The 26,205-nt window shown below is 43.2% G+C and overlaps 1 protein-coding gene across 2 annotated transcripts; it reads right to left on the bottom strand.

Annotated features, from left to right (window-relative positions):
• Positions 1-466: 466 nt before the first annotated feature.
• On the bottom strand, positions 467-26,204 carry DCUN1D3 (defective in cullin neddylation 1 domain containing 3). 2 transcript variants are annotated; one of them, XM_069029393.1, is made up of 4 exons: positions 26,148-26,204; positions 15,562-15,637; positions 10,323-10,853; positions 467-8,431 (listed from the first exon to the last, which is right to left on the bottom strand). In XM_069029393.1, the coding sequence occupies exons 3-4, from the start codon at positions 10,751-10,753 to the stop codon at positions 7,948-7,950; spliced, it is 915 nt and encodes a 304-aa protein (XP_068885494.1). In that variant the 5' UTR covers positions 10,754-10,853; positions 15,562-15,637; positions 26,148-26,204; the 3' UTR covers positions 467-7,947. The 2 variants fall into 2 exon arrangements, with proteins under 2 accessions (XP_068885494.1, XP_068885495.1); XM_069029394.1 differs by lacking the exon at positions 26,148-26,204 and adding an exon at positions 16,433-16,451.
• Between the last annotated feature and the right edge of the window lies 1 nt (position 26,205).

Here is a 26,205-nt window from a genome sequence, read left to right as displayed (position 1 = left end):
ATCTATTATTCAGCAAGATTAATGCAGCCAATTTTTTTCTTACAAAAAGGTACTTTGGCCACTCCAAGTGAGCCTGGCATCCTTTGGCTGCAGCTATTGCAAACTGGCATAAGCACCAACATCCATGCAACTCCAGAATGTGAAAGGGAGCCAGTGCCTTCAGCAGCAGCGCCAGTCCCTGCTGCTGAGCCAGCCCTGCACAGACCAGGGCCCCAGGGGGTGAAGGGCAGACTGAGCCCAGCACTCATCTCTGAGGATTTGCTCCTGTTCAGGCTGTTCACATTCAGCATCTCCTTGTTGCAGACACCTGCACTGCAAAGTTGAAAAAAAACAGCTAGTTTTCCTTCCACACACTTAAAAATGATGTGGTCACCTCCCTGCAAGGACTAGGTAGGATTCAGTGAGCATCCAGGAGTCCTGCTTGAGAAACTCACGTGACAAATAAAACTAGCCAGAGTCCTATTCATAGGCATGAAAAAATAAGTAATTTGTCCCTTTTTAATTGAAAAATGTAAAAAGGACTTCAGCTTTAAATAAGACATTTTGTACAAAGCTTGAGCACAAAAAAGTGAACACCAAAGTGTCGTTATGTAAACACCACAAATGTTACTCATTTGTTCAGTAACGCACAGAACAGCGTGCGAGTTCCCCGTCCAGTGGGTGAGATTTCTGTAGCTGTTCCCCTCCCCTCAGACCTTACTGGAATACAGGAAACCCAGAAGCTTTGGAACATTTACAAGCTACAGTAGTCAGGATACATTGTGACTAAAGGATTTTTTTTTGTTGTTTTTTTTTTCTTTAAGGGATTGGTCATTTAAATATACAGAAGTACAATAATCTCACAGGTAAATGAATGGCAGCTTGGATTAGAAAAAGCACCAAAATATTTAATATACATCTGGCACAAATTTCACAAGAAGTCAGTAATGGACAAACCAATGCTTTGCTTATAAGAAAAGGAAAACCTCAGACTGTACTTAATGCTCTTCTTCCAAAAGGGACACAACAAAAACATTGCACTCAGGATTGCTATCAAGTAAAGACAACCTCTTATCACACCCTACTTGCATTGTGCCTTAGATTGCACATTCCATAAGATGCTGTTTCCATTCTGTTCCAGACACCAATGGTGAGAAAATGTGATGTAAGAAAAGTAACTGTAAAACTACAAACCAATTCAGTAGATTGGGATTCAGTAGATGCATTGTCCTGAAATTCTCCCAATTCTCCTCTAGATCAGGTTTCAAATTTGGCTGCATCCCCTTGAAAAAAAAATCCTACACGAAACAGAATTTACTCCAGCTGTTTTCAAGCATTACATTTACACAGCACTTCTGATACTGCTGTCCCAAAGAGGACCCACGGGGCTGCTCTGTGACACGCAACACATTCATCATTTCCCAGAGTGAGAAAACTGGCTCATACAGGGTTATCTCCTGGGTAAGTCTGAAAAGGCAAAACACCCCCGGCTCACAGACCGGCAGCTCTGACCCTGCCCACCCTCGCTGGTTACTGAGGAGCCGAGAGGCCCAGCGGGGAGCGGTGCTCACGGAGGCGCAGTGACAGCCACACAAAGCCGTGCTCCCGTTGCTTCCTTAGTTACCCCGAGCTCCTTCTCTGGGAGCAAACACCACCAAGTGCATTCCTTCCATACAGGGGGACTCGAGGCTGAACTGCGGCCTCAAGATCCACAAGAAAGAAACGAGGCTGCACCAACCAGCGCTCCCAGGCCGACCCTTCTCCACAGCCCATCAAGGCCCTGCGGTTGCTTCATTCCCTCAAGACCAGCCAGTGGAAACCCCAACAAAATGAACAGGACAGAATCCTGCCAGTCCCATCCATGGCTCCCAGAACTTGAGTTACTCAACAACTAACAGCACAAGGCCCCGAAACCCTCCCGCCAGCCCATCTCTTTTTTAAAGACTATTTCAAACTTACAGATAAGAAAGCAAGTGTATTTTTAAATAACTTTGTTTAGCATGACTTAAAAAGTCACAACTTCAAAATATGGAGCACTAATCTGTGAAGTCCTCTAACATGTAACACACATGGGAGTAGCAGCCAGCCTTCAGCTCCACCAATACTCTGTGCAGGTTTGCCACCTCTGGTCACACAATCTCCACTCTCATGGGCCCAGAGAAGAGCAAGAGTCAGCAGCTGTAACTGCATAAAATGGCAACATTCAAGTAAACACGCTGCTTCAACAGTAGGCAACCTTTAGTCCAGATATAATTTACAGGGGGGGAAAAAAGAAACACTTTACAGCACAAACACTGGAGATGGATTTTTTTCCTGTGTGTGAAATGACATGTTATCCAAAAAGGGCTTATCTGAAGAGTGCAATTATGCAAAGATAGAAACTTATTAAAAATTAAACAAAAAACAGTATTACCTACAGAACCTGTTGGATTTTCAAAGACTGAGGATTGCAATAGTAGCAAGGAACCGCTGCAATGTCAGTGATTTAAGGCAAGCTGTTAGGACAAGAACGTACATGCTCCTTTCACCTATTATCTCACATGTCCCCCGTTCTCTTGAAATACGTGCCCGTCCTGATAGTGCAAGAGGTCACACCCCAAAACCAGCCCTCACACTGGAAGAACCTTGCAGCAGCAGTTGCTACAGCATCGCACCAAGGGGGATTTGCTGTGACAGCAACTGTGTTGCAGCTTGCTTTGGGGGAGGAAAGGAAGGACACAGATGTGTTGCATGGAAAAGAACACCCCCAATGCATTCATGAACACAGCTGAGCACCGAAGCCACTCCGGCATCTCCAGTTCCCTTGAGAACGCTCCAGCTTTGCTCAAGCACAAGGGTTTTATCCTGAGCATGATTCTGACCTCAGAGAGAAAAAGGATGAGTGCAGCCTTTGCACTTTCGCAGCTCCCATCTTTGCTGGGTGTTACAAGTCCAGTCCAACATGGAACAAAACACAGTATTTTTGATTAAAAGAAAAATACACTCATGGCACTGCATCAGGTGGGTTCCTAAAGCTTTTCAAGGGTAAATGGAAAGGCTGAGGGCTCCCTCTTGGGGAGCAGCTGCTCCATCTTCAATTCATTGTCAGTCCAGGCAGCCTGACCAGGGAAGAGGAGGTGTGGTGACAGAAGCCCCTGAGCCACAGGCCACGTAGCTCTGCTCGCTCGCTCTATTGCACTCCAAAAGTAGCACCCGGGAGGACCAACTCTTGCTTGCAGCTTGACCCGGCCCCCTTCCAAAGGGTCCTTTGCATACAGGTTAAATGCAGGATACCAAAACTATGGCAAATAGATAATACTTAACTTGGGTCAATTAAAAAAAATAGATTACTCATCCAGGCACAAAATCCTGGGACAAAAGGATGGTAGCCTTAAACTATTCAAGTCTAAGAACAAGAGGTAGAGATACCTACGTACTTCATGGTGAAGGAGTTACAGCCTTCTTTCTGTCTTACAATCTCATGAATTTCACTTCAGTTCACACTATAAAACCAAAGGGTCAATATTCAATAATCCAGAGAGAAAATGTTAACACTGGTGGGTTCGTTTGCACACAACAAAATTTAAGCAGACATTTTGCTTTAATACTTATTTGAAAAAATATGTTTTTCTCTATATTGAAGCACTACCCTGAAGAATTTTGAGTTTCAGGTTAAGCATCTTCCTTTTTTATATGAAAGGCTAAATTCACATGCACACACTTTGAGCAGAGTGGGCTCAAGGGAAGAACTGGGTGCCCAATTTACTGAGGACCTTCTAAAAAAGGATCACACTGCAGAACACAAGGCTGCAAGACCCAGAAACTCACAATGACTATTATTTACCAAAGAATGGGAATGACGTAACCTCAGCCAACAAACTATATCACAGCTGAGGTGGCTATTAACTACATGGTTTCTTTAACTTTGCTGGGCTTTTTTTGGATACAAGGCTTAGAACTGTAAGTACAATAGTTATGTTGACAGTGTCACGAAAAGTCTAAGGTCACTGGTCAGTGCATAGGTCTGGGAACCACGGGTGACAGGCTAGTCCTGGATCCGTAGGTTCTTCAGGCTCTGATGGACACACGGAGAGCGAAATAAAAGTCACCCCGTAAAGCTGCTGCTGCCCCCAGCACTGTGACCACCCCCTGTCCACGGGAGGAGGGGCTGCATCCCTCTGCCACCAACCCGAGCCACTCCCTCCTCGGCAGAGCAGCCTGAGCTCATTTCATGCTCTGAACTGTGCTTGGCTGAGAACTGTCCTGGTTCAGAGCTGATCCAGGAGATCCGCGGGGCCAGCCCGGGGAAGTGGCTCTCACAGTCCCTGCTGCCACAGCTGCAGCTGCTTCTGTGCCACCTGCCACACCTTCAGTCATTTTCCTGTGGTCCTTTCACTCGGATTGCGCAGTACTAAAAAGCTGTCATTCTCCATGTAGAATAGCACCAGCAGCAAGTAAACTCACAATTTGGTGTTCAATTCCAACTCATTTCCTCGGTCATGTTTTATGGCCAGCTATGGGTGGGATCTTTCAAATCCTTACTTGAATCAAGAGATAGTCTTTGACCTCAGAAATGCACCCACACGAGTAAAAATTAGCGCAATTAAGCCTCCAGTTTATATGGAAGCCAAATTCTAAAGGTGTTGCAAACTATAATATGGTGTAGGTGGTGTTTTATTACTAGGGACTAAAGTTTACAGGAGTCGTATTTCTTTGCATATAAGAGAAGGCAATAAAATGCCACAGATTGTGGATGTCAGACCAGTTTTCCAGTATATTACTCTATCTATATAGTTATCTATAGTTATTTATCCCAAGTTGCAGCAGATTTACTACATGCATAAAGTTTTGTAATGCATAATCTAATTTTTAAAAAAATGGAACAGTTGCAATGGTTTCAAGGATTTCATCAGAATCACTGCTCACTTACAGTCCTGTGCCCTACACAATGAAGAATTAAATTATATAAAAATGAAGAGTGAATGTATTTGGCCTGTTCCACAGATATTCACAGTTTAACCATTAAACAAGCATATTTTCAGAGGCTCCAATATTATTAAAGACTCCTCAGAAACACACACAAACCCCACTCCCTCACCCCAGCATTACAGAGTCCGGGCGAGTCTCGTTTGGGATCACAAAATCACCAGGCAATCCAAGAGGTCTGACGGCCTCGCCCACTGCCAGCACTGCCAGAGAGCTGCAGCTTCAGCTCCTGCTTCAGGAGTTTAAAACTGACACAGGTCTGGTGTGCATTCTGTAAATAGTAATTAAAGGACTGAAATCAGGCTAAAAATAAGTGATACTTCGTTAGGTAGATCGTTTGGTTATTTTTGCAAGTACCCGGCCCAGTGGGTGGAGTTGCTCCTGCCCGGCTGGAAGCAGCAGAACAGGAGCAGGGCTGCCCCCCACACTGAACACGTGGGACTCGGCCACTGGGAATGGTATGTCCTTTTCCCAACCGGAAACCAGCTTTGCCCTTCGTGTGTGTTCACCTCTGCCTCTAAAAGGAAGCTGTATTACATCTGATACATTAAAATGGCTGAGCCTGATGTGCTACAGACTGATTTCCTCACTGCTGTCCACATTCTAACTGCAGGACAAACACCTTCCTTAAAGAGCTCTGTCCCTCATCCTTTGGAGCTGCTGCATGCTAGGGTGCAAATCACAAGCTGCCATGATCTGGTGTGCAAGCATGCACTGCCTACCCATTTGAATAGTTACTCTTCACATTCTGGACATTTTAAATTTCCTTTAGGGGGAAAAAACCAAGGGATGAACAAAGCATTTAACAGCTGAATGAATGAAGAGTCTCAAACTTACAAATACAGTCTTCATTTACTATCAAATCAGTTTCCATTTGGAACCTTTCCTAACAAAGCAGCCTCTGTTGGGGAATTTATTTTAGTCTTTTAAAAATAACAGCACCAGCAAAAGTCTCACCATAAATTCAACGATTCCAGAACGAGTGCTTTGGCCTGCTTTGCTCACCAAATCAGAATAAGGTTTTGCTGCCAAACACTTCTGTGCCACAGAAGGTTAGAGAAGCAAGGACAAAGCTTTGGGTGTATTTACCCAAAAACCAGCAACTTCAGGGCTCTCCTCCTGCAAAGCAACAGATTCGACTGCATCTAAAACAACCACATTTGTTTTCCACAGCTTGTCTCCCAGCTAAAGTAGCATGGACCAAACTCTCCTTTTATTAGATGAAAGAGATGCTATCTGTGGGTTTGTTTTTAAACAGTTTGCACTACCCACATTTTGTCAGTGATTTATGACCTCCGAGCAAAGCTACTGCAGGGCTGCACACCAGCAAAGCCAGTCCCAGAACTCGGGCAGATCCTACTCCTCTTTCTGCTAACCCCCCTGGGGCACAGCAGATGTGCAAAGCTGACATCCTAGACCTGGTGACAAGCTCACCACTTAACACCTGTTTCCCTTTAGCTTTAAAACCCTTATATCACAAAAGCCATTAGATGCTATGGATGACTGTCCAGAATTTTTTTTGTTTTGGTTTTGTTTTCTTCAGCTGAAGTCGTTTTATGATCCTGAAATGCAGCTCTGAAAATAAACAGTGTGTAACGGAAGTATATCAAATTCATTAAGCCAGCACTTGGCTATAGAGAAAGCCTTGGCAATCAATCCTTTTACCAAAAGGTGTAAAAAAGTTGACATACTAAAATTAAAAAAGGTAGCATCAATAACCAAAAAAGTTTCAACCAGTGTTAATAAAACTCCCTTTAAGTCACAACAATTTCAACAGGCAAATAGTCCCAATACAGGCATTGTAAAATAATAAATTGACTCCTATCCAAATATTATCAAATCAGTCTAAAAATGACTCATCTACACTGTTGTCATTAAGAACACATTAAGAATTCACTTTTTCATCAGATGCCAATATTGTTGCTCCAGAAAGTGTGGAGTATTAACTGCAATTTAGCAATTAAACATATGCTTTAAAAAATTGGTTTGTCAATATTAATGCAAAAGATAGTTCCTTACATAGAAGTACTGTGCTTGCCAGACAAGTAAGGTAATACTTTAGGTATAAATCAAACAAGTTAAAGCAGAATTATACCACAGTTTTCCTTGAAGACTTAGGATTTGTGTGTTGCTTCTATCAATGTTTAGCAAACTTAAGAAGCAGAACCTTTGGTTCTTTTAGTCAAGTAAAAATATTCTCATGTAACCACAAAAATACAACTTCCAGAGAAAATGGAAGTCCATCAACAAGTCCACTTTCAATAAAACTGAGGTAGTACTGCTCTTTTATTACGTGAATGTGTAAAGAGATTTAGATACAAATCATCATCTATCACTCAGTTGACTGACAGGTACAGTAATTTTATAAAACAATCCCAACATTTAGTTTGAAAGTCCAAAAAAAGGAATGATCTGGACTCCTTCACTAGGAGTTAGCTCAAAATGGGAATTAGCCATATTACAAAAAGCTGTTGCTTATGTTGGTTTTTAGAGCCTTATTACCCAGGATTAATGCATTTATAGTTAACACTGCTGTTCATCTTGGTATAAAACCTTAAAATTATTACAGCCTAAAATTTCAACAATGTAAACAGCACTACACACAGTACAGACCTGCCCTGACAGATGTAGTATGAAAAACTTAATCTGGCACTGTATAATTTAGCAATGTTAATTTAACCTAACTAAAAAGATCTACATTGTGCAAGAAGTATCAGACTTATTTATACTAATCTGAAGTCTTAAAAAAAAAAACAAAAACAAAACCAAAAATGCTTAACTTGTAGCCAGGGTCAAATATTTCAGGGCAAGAATAAAAGGAATAACCAAAATTAAGAAAGTGCCTAAAACATGATACAGCATTTTAGAGCCCTTTCAAAGACAAGGCAGAAAAAGGTGTAAAGTAGAAAAATCTGGAGCCTCGGTAATTTCCAGAAACATCCAGAGTTTACATTTCGTGAAGGGCAACAAGTCACTTTTGTCACTGCTGCTTCGCCGCCGCTGCTAAGTCTGTTGGTCTGCACACAGGCCCTCTGTGTCCGAGGACAGAACACATTTGGTTTCCTCTTCCTTTTTCCTTCGCTCCATTTCCCACTCCACAAAGGTATCGAAGAGACTCGGCCAGGCCTCGTCCTCGCTGTAGTTGCTAAGGTCCGGTCCAATCACCTGAGTAAAATTTAGAAACATGTTCCACGTGTCCCGGGAGATTCCCTTGATTCCTGAGGGGTTCTTGATTAGGAAGTGTAACCACTGGTCCAAAATAGGGGGCTTGTTTTGGGTGAAGACTAATTTCCAAAGGGCAATGGCTATTTCCCGATGTAGCGACCTCTGTCCTTCTTCAGAGTCCAGGCCAAACTGGAAGGTGAAACGATAGAGATCCTTGAATTTATCTTCCTGCTTGGCTTCATTTAGGAGGCTGGGGAACCTTGCACAAATGCCATCAATGCTGTCTGCATTTATTGCTTTGCAGCCGTCAAAAAACTCCTTCCTGTTAAGCAAGAGAAGAGAAATCAGAGCGAGCCCTTCCCACCGACCTCGCGTGCCGAACACGTCCCGTCTCCGTGCAGCTGCACCAAAGCAAAGAGGACCACCTGGACAAGACAAGGTGTACCCTCAGACCCAGTGGCACAAAGGTTTTGGCAAGGGGAGCTACTGGAAAGAGAGACAGTCCCATGGCATTCCTTAAGGCCTGGGGAACTACACGCAGCCCCCAGGTCTGCTGGGGCACTGTTAGCCTCTCAAAGATTCTGCTCTCTGGCTTTTCTGGACATTTCCACATCCTGGAACACCTTTCACATTAACAAGTGAATCTAATTTACCACAGAAGGAATTCCAAATGTTTGAAATGTTACCCCAATTTCATTCTATACTGCCCATGGCTAAATGCCCATGCTCTGGGTGAGCTGTTTACAAGGGACAGTGCAGTTCACTTCTGCTTTTCCTTGGTTTGTGGTTGCTCTTCCAGCCTGCAAAACCTAAAGGGAGCCACCGGTGTGGGTCAGCAAGGCACCTGCTGAGAGCATGGAAGGGAGCATGGCATCACAGGGGCTACAGCACAATGTATCAACACTGCTCGAAGCACCAGTCCTGTACCAAGTGGGTACACCTTTAGCTCCAGTTTCTCTGATGCTGCTGTGCAAGTGTTACAACCAGCCAGGAGAGCCAGCAGGCTGACACACCAGGGAAGACAAGAGATGGAGCAGCACTCAGGAGAACAGACCGCGCTGTTTTCCTTGATGGAAGAAGTCCATCAGCACCTGTACCACGTAGCATGCCCTTCAACAAATCTAACCTCTCACCACGAGATTTGTCCTCCCCAAGGAAATTAAAACCAGTTTATAATACTCATGGTAGCTGTGCAGAATCACAGACACTACTTACAATTCCTTTACCATCTTAGCAAATACCTGCATCGCCAGCTTCCAGTAAATCCACATTTGCATTCCAGAGTAACTCATCCTTTTGACACACACCCACAGCCACAAAGACTCTGAAGATGCTGTTCAGTGCACAGCAGAGGCTTGGGTCAAGGCTCTGAACACCCAAGCAATTTTGAAAGTTATAAGCTCAGTAAAAATAGGCAGCATTACTCAAACCAATCTAGGTAGACCAAAAGCAAAAAAAATTCCTTCTCTCCCTGCAAGTCTTGTAGGCAGTCTTTACTTGCTCTTACCTGGACATTGCTAATCAAGCTGGGGGAGGCTGCTGCAGTTTGGGTTTGCTTGTGGGCTTTGTGGGATAAGTTTTAGCCCATCCATTGTTTCCTGTAGCATCACACATGCTGTCACCCTGCTGACTGAGGCCCTCGCCCAGCACGGCAGACAGCACTTTGAACAGCAATCATTTGTCAGCCAGTATGCAACAGCTACCAGTGTCAAAACCCTCACATTTCTTTCCCTCTCTATGCTTTAACAGGATTACTCTTGGAAAAAGACATTAAGTGTAACACTGGCTGCACAGGAACAATTCTGTCATTCTTTCACAGACTGTTAACAGAGTTAGTAGCAATTACTAAAGAATCTAACATCACTTTAAAGGAAAAATTAATTTCAGTGTCCAGTCTCATCACCATGATAATGCTGGATACAATAAATTGCTTTTGGTAAATCAGGAATAAATAAATGTCTACAGAATCTCACTACACTGTTCATCACAAGCAGCATAATGGCCAAAACCACATCTTCTGAAATCCAGTGTGAGGGGAAGGGGAAAAGAAGACAATACAAAGCTTACCTTCTGCAGTGGTAGGAATTAGTTTGATCAAAATACAAATGTTAGAAGAAATAAGTAAGTGAAGCTAATGAGGCTGTCTCTCCAATGTACTGCTGACAGGATACACTTAACATACGAAAATAATTACAAGTTCTACAAGAACTAACCTTGTAAATTTGCACATGGTAGCAGCCTGGAATTTCCAAGCCAAAACTAGTACTTTAAATTCAGTGGGATCAACACAGAGGTCATTGCAAAATCGTTCCATTCCTTCTTCCAGTATGGCATCTTCCCGCTCGTCCTTATACCTCCTGAATAGCTCCCCAATCCTTTGAAGAGAAGATTCCTCTGCACTGCAAACAGAGTCTTTCTTTGTATCTCCAGAAAACGTCGGAGGCTGACTGGACTCAACGGCAGCGTCTGTTTTCTTTGTCCCATTCACAAGAATGTCTCCTGAAGCCTTCCCGCAAGCTGAGCCATGGTCGTCTTTGTGGACTGCACTTCTCTTGCTGTGGGACTTGCTGCCAGATTCTCTTTCCCCATTTTTGCTGCCAAGGGTAGAAGAAGGATTCTTGCACTTGGTGACACACTGGCCCATGATGTTGCAAGCCCAGCTCCTAGCGCGGTCCCCCTGCCCTTGGACACCCTCGCAGCTGCTCTTCAACACATCTCACCATGCCATTAGCAGCTCAGCTAACCTGAAAAACAGTTTCAGAGTCAAACTGCTGTCTCTCTACAAAGAATATCTGAAGTATTAAATGTGGGATAACATTTGCCATTAAGCAACCGACTTCAGGATATTTAAGGTTTGTGTACTGCAAAGGAGCAGTGTACACAAGGCTGGTATATGCCATAAATTTCAGGCAATTTCAGGCTGTTTTACCTAGAAAGCAATGCAGCTCATTCAGTGGCTGCACTATACTAACGGGTCCTAATAAAGGAAATTCCTAAAATTCTTACTGCAGCATAGGTTACAAAGAGGTTGATTCATGTACAGGCTTCATCACGACAGACTCGTCTAACCCAGAAATATTTTAAAGGAAATGGTTTTTAAAAGTATACCCACACTTTATATATAGAATATAAAACACTGAAACAAAGCTGGGAAGGAAGGACAGGGACAGTGATGGGACAACCTGGCAGAGACCTAAGCACTGGATCGAGACTGTACCTTCAGCAAACCAGCAAAAGGAGCTTCTCAAGGAGGTGGGGAGGAGGGGGCTGGCTGTTGGCTGTTTTTTGGGAGGAGGAGAGAGAGTGGAAGTTGTGTGTTTGTTTTTAAACAGAGTTTGGAATCTAGATTTTTGTACTTGAAACATACACAGAATGTGTTTGCAGAAAGGAGGCAACACTTCTTATGCAAGAGGGTGTTCAGTAATAGTTCATTGTTTCAAGTGGGCTCCTCCCTTTAGGTAAGGAGACAGACAGGGGAGGGGGCCTTCTTAATGAAACTTCTTCAGACAGACACACATGCAGATAAGAAGTAGTAATTCCAGTTCAGAGGAGTTTTTTTAAAATAAAAATTAAAATGCCAAAATGATTTCATCATACTCTCTTTTTATAGATCACAAAGCCCTGCATATTTGGAAAAGATATTTTACCCACAGAAAAGGGTTCTCCAATTTTCCCTGTTAAAACCAAACTAACACTCTGACACTGTCCTATCAGCGAGCAGCCACACCATGGACAGTCCATTTCTCAGAAATGTCAGCTCCAAGAAAGCAATTGCTTATCATATTCCTCCTTTACCCACTTATTTGCATTTCACCTCTGCTGCCAGTTAGGCAAAAGCTTCAAACATAAAGATTGGGTTTGCCTTGACTTTGTGTACAGCTTCCAGTTTAGAATTAGAACAAGAAAGAAGAGAGACAAATTTAAAAATCAAGAAATACAATAGCTGTCATGTCAGTTTTACTGTATTCTTTCTTGGGCAAAGCTTTACTGAGACTGAACCCCTCTTTTAAGTTGTAAACCAACAGCAGCAGCAAGTACAGATGAATTCTCAGATATTAGGATTACAAAAACAAATCTTCTCTCAGCCATTATACCTGTTTTGACAAAACAGCACCTGTGCAGCTTCATGAGCAAAAAATTTTGCCAGTGGAAGTACAACAGCCAAGATGCTGGATTTCACTACCTGGCTTCCCTTTCCCTCCCCAGTCCCTTTTCTTAAGCACATAACCCATACACAAAACTAACAAATACCTATTTTTAAGAAGCCAAAGGAACAAACATATTATATATTCTTTCATCACAATGCTTTAAAGATGAACTTTGCAGCATCATTTTTACAGGCAAGCAAAGTTTGATTTAATGTGTTCAATAAATATTTTAATTAAAACAATTTTAAAAAATTAAAATCACTAAAAATAGTTATTTTAAAGGATTCATAAACATATGCATGTCAATATAAACAATACATAAGACAATTTCACTGGTCCTTAGTACTTCACAGCTCTGTCAGTTGCAAAGCACAGCCTGGCACTGATTTCTGTGCTGCCAGGTGCCTGAGTAACATCGTCCTCTCCAGTCTACACCAGTCATTATTTCATTACACCAAAACAAACAGGATATTAGTAGGCAGTGTAAAAACTGCTTAGTGATTAACTCCCACATAGCAGCTTTTCCCCCCCTTCCCATCTTTAAATTCATCAGAACTCAAATGCTTAATCTACACTAATTCTTGTTCTTCCATCAGTTTCTCAGAGGCAGCTAGCACCACACTGGACAGATTTTTCTTTGGAGAAAAGCATGCAGGTAAAAGAACAGAATAAAAAATCCTGAGTACAGACTAGTATTAGAGTTTAAAGCAGAGTTTAGGTAGTATAGAAAACTTTTTGCTCAAAGATGTAACAGCAGTTATTAGCTATTGTGATTTGGAACAGCTCTTCCCTGTGGGAAGGTTAAGGAACAGCTGCCTATTAGTGAACAGTACTTTCCTCTAAAGTAGTCAAATCACACACATCGTAATTGACAGATTAATCGAATTCACTTGAGGAATCCCAATTTAAAGGGTTTTTTTTAAAAAAAGGCAGTTTGCAAGACTGTGTCCATAATTTTCCTAATACAAGGGACTCATGCTGTCATGCTTCCTAAGCAACAGCTTGTATTAACGATGATAACAATCTCATGTTCATGTTTACAAAGTGACATCACCAATGTGATGAAACTGATGGGTTTTAAAGACATTAGCTGTCACAAAAAGAGCATTACAATACATAGAGGGAAGAAGTGTCCCACGAGCAGTTTTCAAAAACAAGCAAGCCCGGTAGCATTAGCCCCTAGAGCGCAAGTTAACCACCTCCCTCACATCGTACCCCTCTAACAAACACATTTCCTCGACTCCTACTTGCCTTACAAAGAGCTGAATGCTGCTCCTGAACAGCCACTGCCTGGGCACTGCTAGCACTGCTCTTCCCTGCAGCAACTGAGTTCTTCCTTCCTCCTCCCCCTGCTGAGGAGGTTTTCAGAGCACAATCCTACTCCTTATGAACAAACATTAGAAGATACTGATGTACAGTTGCTGAAATTCCTCACTTTTCTTCTACATGAAACTTGATGCCATGTGCCAGATACTTGGAAGCATTCTACCCCAAAAATAGCAAAACCAGCTCGGGAAAAAAAAAAAAATCCAGACTGCATCCGCTGGCAGCTTGTGCATGTATCTGGTTTTGTAAGAGAAAAGTCTTCTGGCACTCCATCAGTTACCCTTTTGTAAATTGCCTTCGTTGAGCTGGATCCACTTCACTAACTAGTCACCTCCGCTTCCTACATGACTCAGGTTTCAAGGCATGAAAGGAACAAGAGCCTCGGAAGGAGATAGAAACAAGTGGGAGAAGCCGGCCCTTTTGTTAAGGAAGGCTGGAGAGAGGATCTAATTGCAGCATCAGGAGCTGCAGTGAAGCCAGCGTTCAGGGAATGGGAGAGAGCACCCTCCGGAAGGTGCACAGCGAGTGTCCCGGCTGCGGGAGCGCCAGGAGCTGCAGAGAGATCACTCCCAGCTGCATCAGGAACTACCAGTACAAAGTTCTCGTGTACCCCAAGGTTACACTGGACTGGTGGCAAAGTACCAATTCCCAAAAGGATCAGTGCCCAAGAGCAAAATTACTAACAGGCTTGTACAGCATAAAAGCAAGACATAAAAGGCAGCAGCGACCGCTACTTTTGCCATTCTACTAAAAAGGATCAAAATTCAGGGCTAAGGTTGGAATGTGCTCAGCACTTCAGGATGCAGTGCTCCCAAAGAAGTCTATTACTCAGAAAAGTATTGAGCAATGATCTCCAGTACATATGAATCACCAAGATGCCCATGAGGCCGTCTTCCACATCACAGGAACTGCAAAGCAGAGATCCACAATGACGTTCTCTGCACCTTTCTAGAAAGGAGTCAGCAGCTGGGAACACAGGAGGATGAGTGCTGGTGAATACAGCCAGCTAAAGGAAAGTCACCCTCTAAGAACAAAGGATGTGCAGAGCCATATGGCCCCACACATTAAATGAAAACCTAGAGAAGATTACAAAGGCCTTAGCTAATGCTTGGTGGGGCTTTTTGATTTGGTGAGGGTTTTGTGTGGGGTTTTTTTCTAAGTGCTGTAAGGAATTTGCAGCATTTTTCCTCCATTTTCAAGTGACCAGATCACACATAACCCAAATTTGAAGGGAGCAAAACAAAGTGACTCAGTAATAACTCTCAATCATATAAGCACACCATGGCACAATTGAAAACAGCAGCAATGAAGTGGGGGGGAGCTGGCAGGAGGAGAGAAGATGCAAAGGAGATATTTAGGTAACCCTGTATTTTTCTTTAATGACTCATGTTATTGTAGCAATAGAAATTATTGGATATGTCCAGAGAACAACAAGCAAAACAAGCATTATGCTGTTTAATAAAGTGTTGCATCAGAAGGTATTTATAATGAATTTCAAAACACAGAAAGTATCAAGAGAATAGAGGAAAAAACTTTCCATACGTTCAAGAAGACCTCAAAGACAAATTGAGGAAATCTCATAACAAAAGGGGAGACAGCTCAGCCAACCACTAAATCCCTTTCCAAGTAGCATTGCACTAGCTAAGGCAAAGACAACATTGCTAGAGCTTAACTAAGCCTCAACCCAGCCTCAGCTTTTCACAAACACTTGAGCATAGTCTGCAAGAATTTTACAGAATTCCGCTATGCATTATCTACCTTTTAATGGACAGGGATACATGACTTTTTGACTTTAAAAACAGCTGAGAGTAGGGAACAGTATCATGGATGCTCTGTCTGTTTCCAACTCTGAACAGATACACAGAGCTTCCCACTGGGGAGGCTGGAGAGGATCACTGCCACTGCTGAAGCAGAAGCAATTGCTGCTCTAATAATTGTGCTGGACAAGTGATCTTGTAAGCAAACATCTAATACTTACTTAGTTTCAGCTACACAGGGAATCATTCCACTAGCTGCACAGCTTCCTTTAGGCTCCCTGGGTTCCACATAGAATGCTGGAAGACAAAAGACCACACAAATCTTTACATTTAGGAGAGGCTATGAAAACCATGAAATGCACTAAATCACTGAGAACCAACTGTGTATTTAATAAAACCATTCAGAGCCAAACTCCATTTGTTCAAAGAGTCATTTTATAAAATACTACTTCACTTTTTTGACTCATAAAGTAGCATTAACACCATTAACTCTGCATTGTCATATAAACCATAGAACAGGTACTGAAAACAATAGACAAATTCAAATGTTTGTTAGGAGTAAATAGACACTTCCGGATACTTTTATGGCTTTCAGCATGGCAGAGTTAATTCCTCATTTCATGCACTCCAAGCAAAGCAGAGGACATGCTATCACTGTCACTGCATGTTAGCTGAGCACTGTTTAATCTGTGAATGCCAGACAGCTGCTACCTAGCAAAGCATAATTTGGGTCTGGAGAGTAATTCTCTTTTTTCATTCTCTAGCACATTCTTTTCCATGTTTGTTTTCCCATGTTCAGTCGAGCTGGCTCAACTTCGCTTCTCTTAAATTCACAGCTCTGCTGTATAACTAGGAACCTCTGAAGAGAAGATGACAGACAGAGGTATGTCTGGTTTGTGTAGCAAGAGCTGCAACTGCAGCCCCTAGTCAACACCTCTGCATCTGATCTAGAAGAAAAACACAACAAACAAGAAATCTCTGGCAAAGCTCCCCTGCTCTACCATACTAACATAAACACTAAAACATCTTTACAGCTCTTAGTACACCTAGGGAGCAGACAGGTGATCAAAAGCTGCCTTGCTGCATACTTACCTTTCCAGGAGATTGACTTCTTAGGAAACAAGTAGGAACATTAGCTTGTTCAGAGCTTTCTGCAGCAGAAAGAGGGGGCTCAGTGTAGAAGGACAACCATAAAACAAGGTCTTGTCATATGTGCCAATCTCCACATGAGTTTTCCCCGAACCTGAATCCTATACGTGGATTAGGAAAATCTGACTGACACATAAAACCTGCTTTAGACCAAAGCTGTTGATAGAGCTTTAAAAGCCCCAAACATTTCAAAATGCCTGGAAACTCTGGGGTGGTACTTTCACTCATATACACAGAGCAAAAACATCTCCACTGAACTATTTTTAGGCATTTACTGTTGAGATGGAGACCAAAAAGTCTACTCCACACTGGGTTTATATACTCTGCTCTCAAACTTCATCTTCCACCAACAACCAACCACCCTTTTTCCCTCCTCCAGGGCTTCACAGCTCTTTTAGCAGACACTCCTGTGGGTGCACAGCCACCAGCCAGCTTAAATGTGCAGGGGAGCAGAGGAGTGTCTGCCTCTCTCCCGGTGGAAGTACTAGCTTGAATTTCTTCCTATTTGACCATAGCATCCCATGAATTTCAAGAATTTAAGAAAATGTAACATCTGGCACATCTATGTTAATTTCTTCTGGCCTTCTGCATCTAAATAATTCCTTTTATAAATCACCAGGGAGGAAAGAAGAAAAGGGAGGGACACAGGGTGCTGTGCAGCCTCATTCCCCAGGAACCTAAACTGAGAGGCAACATCTTACAGTTCACATTTTGAAAAATCATTGTCATGGCAACTTTTTGCAATAAACTACTTTTCAAACATATTTGTATTTCTTTGGAAAAGATCTATGAACCACCAAATCTACATTTCCAGTTGACTTACTGCATGTACTGGAAGCAAATACTTATTTCAAGTTCAAAAGAAGCTGAATCTGATGGAGATCAGCCCTACCCAGCAAAAGCCAAACTTTTTTAGGTTGTTTGAAGTAATTTTCATGTTGGCTGACCTATACACACACACACACTGACTGGAGCCAGAAATTTTAACATCTGTTAGAACCACCAGCTACAATTCTTCCCCTTTCTTTATGTTTCTAGCCTTCCAAGTTATCCATTTAACCTTTTAAAATTTTTTAATGTAGTAGCATGTGTAAACTTTGAAAACACAATTATAGGATATGGAATAAAAAGTCAGTATGAGTTAGCAGTTAAAAGATCAAGCTCTTCAAGGCTGTATTTAAAGGCTGTCATAGCACAGCAATGCACTGTGGCTGACTGACTTCATCCTAAACCATGCACAGTGATTGCAGCGGGGGTGGAGAGAAGCATCAGCAGTGAATGGTTGCACAGGTTTCGGTTCAGTCCTTGGGCCACGGTCGCACGGTGTAGCCGTATGCTGTGGTCACCAACATCCCTCCCCCTGTGCTGCTGTGGAGCAGCAACACCACAGCACAGGAACTCAGACAACAGCCTGCACTGCTCGTTAGCAATCCCTCAGCAACCCACAGGGAAATGTAAGCAAGTAAACAGTGTGGACCCTCGGGATTATGGAGGCCTTTGTTTTGCTCACCTGCCTCTTTTCGCACCTGTGTCTAAGCCCCTTCGCTCTCCTGACACTGGCTATGAGGATCAGTGCAGACCCTCCACACCCTCGGCAGCTTGCCCAGAGGTAAGAGCAGGCAGCTTTCTCACCAGAGGTAACTTTCTGTTCTCCCCTGTGGGGAATCAGTGAAGAATCAGTGGTATTTTTTCCCTCTTCAGCAGGCAGAAATTGAAAGGATGAGTGCTACATGTGGAAACTTTCACCGTGCATTTCAGTTCTACACTTTGTGCACAAGTGTTACAGCATAAAACAAACTTCAGTCAAAGCCAGCACGTTATGGGAACTGCTTATTTCAAGCCTTAACCTGCAATGAAACTTTCTCAGCAGAAGCATTCTGAGTGCAGCACAATGGCATATAATGGGCTCTCAGGAGCCCAGAACACACCTCACCACATCCTCAACCAAGCACTGTGCTAGTACCAGTCTGTCACACTGATCTGCTCCGCACCACTGCTGCACAAATACACTCATGCAAAGTTACTCAAGAGGAAGTCTAAAAGCAGGAAAGTCCTGCTGCAATTAGTTGAAATGAATTATTAGTTTGTGAGGCTTCCTGCAGTTGAAGAACCTTTCAATGAATTACAGACAGGTTATGGTTTTGGGGGCAGATACATGAGAACTTTACCAATCTGCTCCAAACCAGGATAACAAACTGATTTTTATTTCTGATTAACCTCAGTTTGAGCTTTGGAAACAAAACAGCTTAAGAAATGTGATCAAACTAGGTAAAATTTGATTATAAGAACATGCCTGCATAGAGTAGAAGCTAGTTGAGACCTGAAAAGGCACCATGCTGAGTTCTGGCTGCCACTTGGCAGAAGGCTACGTGGCAGTCTATGGGAAAACCAAGCCAGGCAACAGGTATGTTGGAAGCCTGAATACCTTCTCAAATGACAAGTGGACTTCTCTGAGAAAGGCCATACTGGAAAGGCTTTACTACTTTGGAAGGGAAGGCCAGGTATAAAAATACCCCAAAAAAATCAGAAACAACTCCACCACATTTACAGTCCGTAATGCCAGGCCAGGTCTCAGGGCAAAGAATCAGAGCTATCACCAAATCTCTTCCTACAGCAACCCCGCCAGTCACCAGGATGCAGGCAAAAGTCTCTTAGCAAACAACTGAGCCTTAACCTGGTGTGCTGTCACTCCAAGTCCAGAGCTTGCTCATCAAGAGAGATTTTTCCACTCAAGACCGGGCAGAAGACCGGACCGCTTTCTGCACTCTCGAAGAGCACCTGACTCTGCGTGCACTCACACAACACCGCATTTCATGTTCAAAGTCCAACAAGTAGTCTTAAGAAAAAGTGGAACAGATGTTTCAGATCTGTAGCTCACTGTGTGCAGCTAATTGGGTAAGGCCAGCTTAAGGAAAAACGAATAATAATGTGAAAAATGATAGGCAGAGAAAGAGTAAAGCACCTTACTACTTTTTCTTATAGAAGACACATTCCTTAAGCAGCTTTTTCAGCAGACACACATGCATCATCCTTGAATCCCTCCCTTCCCTTGACATTCTCTAGCCACACAATACCTTACTGATTACTTCTCATTGTTTTTCCATTTGGCCCCATTAAAAAGTTCTCAATTGTTTCCTATTATGTGCTTCATCTTACTTTATTAGGTGGGTGGAATGATTTGTTAGGATTACTGTCTTTTCAAAGAACAAACCCAAGTCCGGTTAGCTAAACAGAATATAATTTTAGAAGGGTGCCTTCAGGTGCTTTTGTAATGTAAATAAATTAATGAACTAATTAATTCAGCAGCAGTACTTGTTTTGAGAAGTCTATTTAAGCTATGAGCAAGACAATGGGCAGAGGGGAAATCAAGACAGCCAAACAACAGGGCTGTTCAACATCATGCCATCAGTTTTCAGTAAAGCTGAAACCACAACCCAAACCAGATGCCATCCCATTCCCTATGTTGTAGTCACTCATTTATTCTCATTTATTTCACTGCACATAACTCAATCACCTTCAAAAAACAAAGGTTCATTCCCTGAGGAATTAATCTCCATCCATTTAAAAACTACCAATATTCGCCTCCTCCCTCAAGATCCTTGTCAAAGGCCATACAAGGTCCAGCATGTACAAAAAAGCAAACTATCTTCTAATGAGAGTTTGTGTGTTTTTTCCCCTTTCATGTGCAAAGGGTGGTAAAAGAATAATCCTTCACTATTTTTCCAGGGTACACTGTAACTTTTGCACATCATGACAGACCTTTAACACCTCGGTATGTATTATGAATAATTAAAGCAGCTCATGCCAAGGGAAGAGCTACTCTGTGCTGACACAACCAGTTCACATCTCTACAGCAAAACTGCAGGTTATGGGACCAAAAGAAGCCACGGCCCCTGGGTATTTGACAGAGAGGCATTCCACTGAAAGCATCTGAAAGTAGTTGTGCTACAAATATTTACCTTACCCTGGCTCAATCCATTCTGCAAATTAACCTATGGAAAATTGCAACTCTCTGTAGCCAAACCAGAATAACTTTGAAAAACCACCTCGGTCTACAATCTACTTGGCAATGGAAAGAAAAGCATTTACTTTTAAACTGAGCTAAGTGTGCACAGATTTTCTTTTACACTGAGTTCAGCTATCGGACTTCACCTTGAAGTGTCTGAGGTGCCTTCATCAATTACATTCAGCTGAATATAATTCAGGTAGATATCAAGTGACTCCTGTAATAAAAAGATATGCTTTAAACTAATTGTAGTAAATAAATAACTTCATATTTCTTACTGCTCTCAACAATGAAGAAAAGACAGCAGTCACACAAAAAAAGGAAGCCCTTCCAGCAGTTCTGGCGAACAGTGTCCCTCTGCAGCAGAAAGCAGTTGTGAGAACAGTGACCCACACAGCCCCTAACACTGAAGGGACAAGTCTAAAGAGCCAGACCACCTCATAAGATCCCTGCTGGCAGCAGATGCTCATAAGGAGTTTACAGAAGGCCCACTGGCCATCTCAGTGAGTGTAACACAGTTTACAGGCTGCCAGCCAAAAGAATCACTCATTGCATGCAGTTGTGTAGGAACTTCAGTACCAGCTGACCACATAAATACTGGAATCATATCTAAGTTATGTAAAACAAATTGTTCTAAGTGAAAGCACTGACATATGAAAGTGCTTTAAGAGCATATGCTTGGATTTTTAAACTGACTGCAGTTTCTAAAGCAGAAAATACACACAGCCACCTGCTGAAGCCCTAATTCTCTCTCCTCATTTGAGTCCCAACTTCCCTATTGCAGTGAACAGCACCACCATTTCCCACTGTACAAAGGATGCTGCAGTATTTTGATGCTAACTGTATCAGCAGCTTCAAAGGAGCTCCTTTTGAGTACTTGAACTTGGTCCTCAGTTGTATCAGACTCTCGGCTCTCCTTTAGAAATCTGGTGGCATTCAACCAACACACTTTTTTTTCATAAGTTTTCACATATTTTTGATTTCTCTTGACATTTTGTGCCTCACAAGAAACCAGGTAGGTATCTATCCTGTGCTTCATGAGGCATAATCACTAACTCCAAGCACAGGTAACTGCTGGAAGCTGGAATACATCAGATCTTTGGCACTCTAGGCCATCCATTTTTATGCTGATCCAGAATACTTGAGGCTTTCTGTACAGACTTGTTGGCAATGAAAATATTGAACAGTCAGCATATGACCAAAACCAAGAGTGAGGACACTTGTGTTTGTGAGTCTATTACTGAGCTACACATGCCTCCCATAATCATAGGCACTAAGATGATTTTCTCCCTCCCTTTCCATTTTAAAACAAAAGGATAAAAGTGACTGCACTACAAGTTTCAAAGTTGCAGGAGGAAAAGCATTACACACACAAAAAAACCTCAAAGTAAGAACTAAAAACTGTCACTTTCTGCTACTACAGGGATGCAAAAATAAGACTGGTATATTTCAGGAGCACATAATCCTTTTGGTTCAAAAAAACCCACTTATGTTCACTAAACAGGAAAAGTGAGACAACAAACAACTACGACTGTCATACTGTCTCTGGCAGTCTGACTTTGTGGGAATAACAAACTGTGACAGGAGGTCAGGAACAGCATTCTCACATTTTGCAAAGTAAGTTTTGTCTTTCACAAAACAGATGCTGTAGACAGAACAGCATTTATAACCATTCTTTCTGAGACACCAGAAGATTATACTAGCTTATTCTCTTTACTGGAATCCTGTCTCACCACCTATGCTTTTGTTGGTTTCTCTACAGTATTCCTAGTTCTGTGAAAGAGTTCTTTAATACTTACATCTAAGTAGTCCCCTAACTGGCATTCTTCTAGCAGCAAAACACTGCAATTAAATAACCATTAACTGAAATCCAGATTTTCTGCTTCCTTTAAGATGCAGATCATTGGACCAGAGAGCTGCCCCCCAAGACACACGGACAAAATGGAGACCTAAAGGGGTCAGTTCTCAGATTATCTTTTAGGCAAGAAGCTTTGATTCCCTACTTGCTCTGTTATGGTCAGCACTGAGATCAGAATGTAAAAACACCATCACACTATCACACCAAAGCCACACATGACAAGGAGAACCTCCCCATCTCACCACAAAGACCACTGGCACTTGTGCAGGGGAAATCAGAGCTCTCCTTAGCTTTGCCAACCTCCACCTCCCTGGGGCTCTCCAATTTGCTCACCCCCAGTCCGTCACCAAGAGCCAAGCGGGTACACAAACCCTGCTCAGGGAAGGGGGAAGCCAAGGTGACAGTGAGCAATGGGAGCAGTCTGCAAGTCTTGGCTTTCCTCATCACTCCCTGGGAAGGTTTCAACCCAGATCTGCAATTACCTGACTCAAGTGAGAGGCAAAAGAAAGAAGGGGAGGAGAAAAGAGAGATCACTGACTGTTTCAAAAGACACACTCGAGACGACTTACTGTACAGAAGACACTGAGAAAATCTGCACAGACAGTTTACTTGTGTCACATTTTTACAGGGGGTAAATTGCAGTTGGCACTTCACCAGAAGGCAACATTTGCCTTTAACATTTGCCATGAAATTACCATTGTTTCAAGTCAAGTTACTATGCTATTACTGCTGGGTAACTTAAGAGTCAAGTACACAATTAATCCGTGTCACCAATGAAGATAGTCTGCAAAACATTACAGCCATTAATCTGGTATTTTTAAAAAGGAGGAAGGGGTAAGAGACAAACGAACTTGCTAGACTTCCAGTAACCAGAAGACAAAGCCTATTAGTCAGAGGCAAATAGGGGAAAGGAAGCCAGCAAGATAAGATGCAGACCCCTAGGGAGACGCAGCCAAAGAGAAGGAGCCCAGCCAGGGAATTCTGATGAAGCTGTTAAGGGGGTTCCCTCTTATCTTCCTGTGACTACCAAGTCCCTCGAGTGTTTACAGATTGTCCTTTCAGTCTTCCAAGAATTCTGGCTACCAATATTGAGCCCCTTCTGTATTTTTAAGTATGAGGATGAAAGAAAGGACTGTTTTTCTAACATCCCATGCTTCTATTTTTATAGCCTCTTCTTACTCAGAGCAGAGTTTTCCTGTTACATTCACATACAGACCCATGTGCCTAATGGAACAATAACACTGTTTCTGCAATTTGCAAGTTCTTACAAACTGCCAAAACCCCATCATGATGGATTTTATAGTGCTCTAAGGCTCTAAATTAAATTTACCAACGTTTCCCTAGCACCAATAAAGAAAATCAAGTGCTTCAGTGTAGGACAGATCTGAGCACTGCCAGGGCACTCTCACTCCCTCCGACCTGCAGCCGTGCATCTCTATATCCAAACCCTCTGTGCATTTGTTTCTGCCATGAGGAAATGCAAGTGCAGAAGAGTTGTGTCTGTCCCTTCTTCTTCCATCCCCTTCCCATCTGCTTTATACCCCACTGCCCCATACACATCACACAGGACTTCTTCCTGTTCCTTAAGCCAAACCAAAGCAAGCAGCAGAACCAAGCCTCTTCCTTATCCACTCCCAAATTTGTCAGAACACATCCTAGAAGTCTGTCAAATTGTCTGGCAGCCCTTATTCAATATATATTTCTTCAATTAATTTCAATGAGGGTCTTCCAAAAGAGCTGTTCTTAGTTTTCTCTCAAAGCCGCTCCTTCATCTGATCATCTTTATTCAATACAATTCATGCTAAATGGAAGCAAGATGTAATTATTAATGAATTTCCAAGATCAACAAATTATAAGAACTACTGACAGAAATCAGTGAGAATTTGCTATGAACACAACAACACTCAACTTTAAAATAAAGCAAGAAGCTGGGCAGAAAAGGCACCTTACACAGCCTTGAAGATCCTGATTACAGCTCATATTGCAGGCTGTCAGTCTCACAAAGAAAGCAGCCAAGTAGTACCAAAGCTGTAAGTTCCCCTGTTATTAGTTTTGTTACTTTTTTTTTAAGAATTACAGTCATTCATGCCTACATACAACTTGCTATTGGGAACTTAGGAAATAATCAGTTTTAGAGATCATTACAAAAGCCGGTATTTGCAGTAAGTTTGTAAAGCCAGTGGCACTTTGCAAATCTGAACTAATTCAACACAGATCACAAGCTCCCCTTTTTCTGCTGATGTGCAGAAAACCTTTGCTTTAGACTGTGAGCTGCCTTTCATGTAAATGTGAATGTTTTCCACAGACCACCATGACACACCTGCATGGGGAAGACTTTGAGGACAGACTACAGAACTGACAAGAACACGAGGTCAGATCTCTTTACTTTCACATGCAATCTTAACTAAGGGACTGTGTTTCCTCTTCTGAGGATTATCTTTCACCAGGGAAACACGCAGCAGTGTTCAGATGCACACGAGTACTCAGACACTCTCTCTTCCCATTGCTGTAGCCCAAATAAAACACTAATACTGTAGCTACACATTAACTGTTTAACAAAGAGTTTTTTAAACACGTAAGAATTTGTTTAGATGTTTTTTGGTCAACTGTTCTCTCAAAAAAAAGACAGACCATGCCAGTGAGGCCTGTAATTTTCAAAAAGGTAGGGCAGTTCTGTGCTTTTTGTTTGTACAGCAATACCCCCTTTTCTTTCCAGAGCACTTAAGTCATTACCCCTTCAAATTATGTGACAGACACTGCCATTCAAAAAAATATACCAGCTGTGGATCAATGCTGTATTCTGACACTTAGCATCAGCCTGTTCAGTTATCAATGTAACATTTTGAAGGGCAGCATATCAGCAGTGTTAACTATTTAAAAGATAATCAATGATTCTTTCCAACAACCACAGCACTGATAGGCATATTCTTCCAACCAATATTTGCTCGAAACACTGATTATGCAAATTATAATTTAAGTAGTTATGAGTATCTTATTAGTACCACCACAGCCCCAGAGAGTGATTAACGCAGATTGCAGCTTGCACGAGAAGGGTAAACACGTTCAAGGGAGGGAGGAAGAGCTGAAGCAGGAAAAAAAAGCGGCTGTGCGAAGGGGATATGTTCAGACAGAGAGAACTACCTTGAAAATAAATCGCTTTACAGTTTATTTCTCTGTCTTTTTCCTGAAAACACTACGAACATTCACGGTCTAGCATGACACGTGAGAAGGCTGGGCACGAAGCGCACCCGAACAAAGCAGCCGCTCTCCCCGGCCCTGGGGGGCTGCGGGGCCGCCCGCAGCGACCATCGAAAGGGACGTGTTAGGACCCTGCAGACACCGGAACGGAGGAAATCAGGAGAGCCAAACCCCGGGGCGAGGCAGCACCGCCGCTCGGGGCGCGGGGACGAGCGTGGGGTGGGCTCGGCCCGGAGGCACCGAGAGCCCCGGGGCCGGACCCCACCGGCACCATCCGGAGCAGCGCCCGGCCGGGACCGCCCCGCCCGCGGCACCGGGGCAGCGCCTGTGCGGCCGCTCCCGGCGGGCTGTCCCGGCGCTGCAGGGCTGCGGCTCGGGGGGCCCTGACGTGAGGGGGCGGCGGCGACAGCTCGGGGCCCCTCGAGCCCAACCGGCCCTGGCGGGGCTGAGGGGCAGCGCGGCGGCCACGGACGAACCCCGCCGCCGTCGCCCGGGCCGTGCCGAGCCGCGCCGAGCCCCGCGCTGCCCCCGCCGCTCCCGCCGCCGCTCCCCCGCAGCCCGGGCGGACGGGAAGAGCTCCGCTCCAATTCACTCACCTCCGCGGCGCCGAGCGGCTCTGCCTCCGCCGCATCACTTCCGGGCGAGCGCTCAGCT

Source organism: Aphelocoma coerulescens, chromosome 14 (assembly GCF_041296385.1).
Source record: "Aphelocoma coerulescens isolate FSJ_1873_10779 chromosome 14, UR_Acoe_1.0, whole genome shotgun sequence".
Lineage (NCBI taxonomy): Eukaryota > Metazoa > Chordata > Aves > Passeriformes > Corvidae > Aphelocoma > Aphelocoma coerulescens.
The sequence above is the reverse complement of the archived record's forward strand: the minus strand, read 5'-3'. Positions and strand labels throughout refer to the sequence as shown.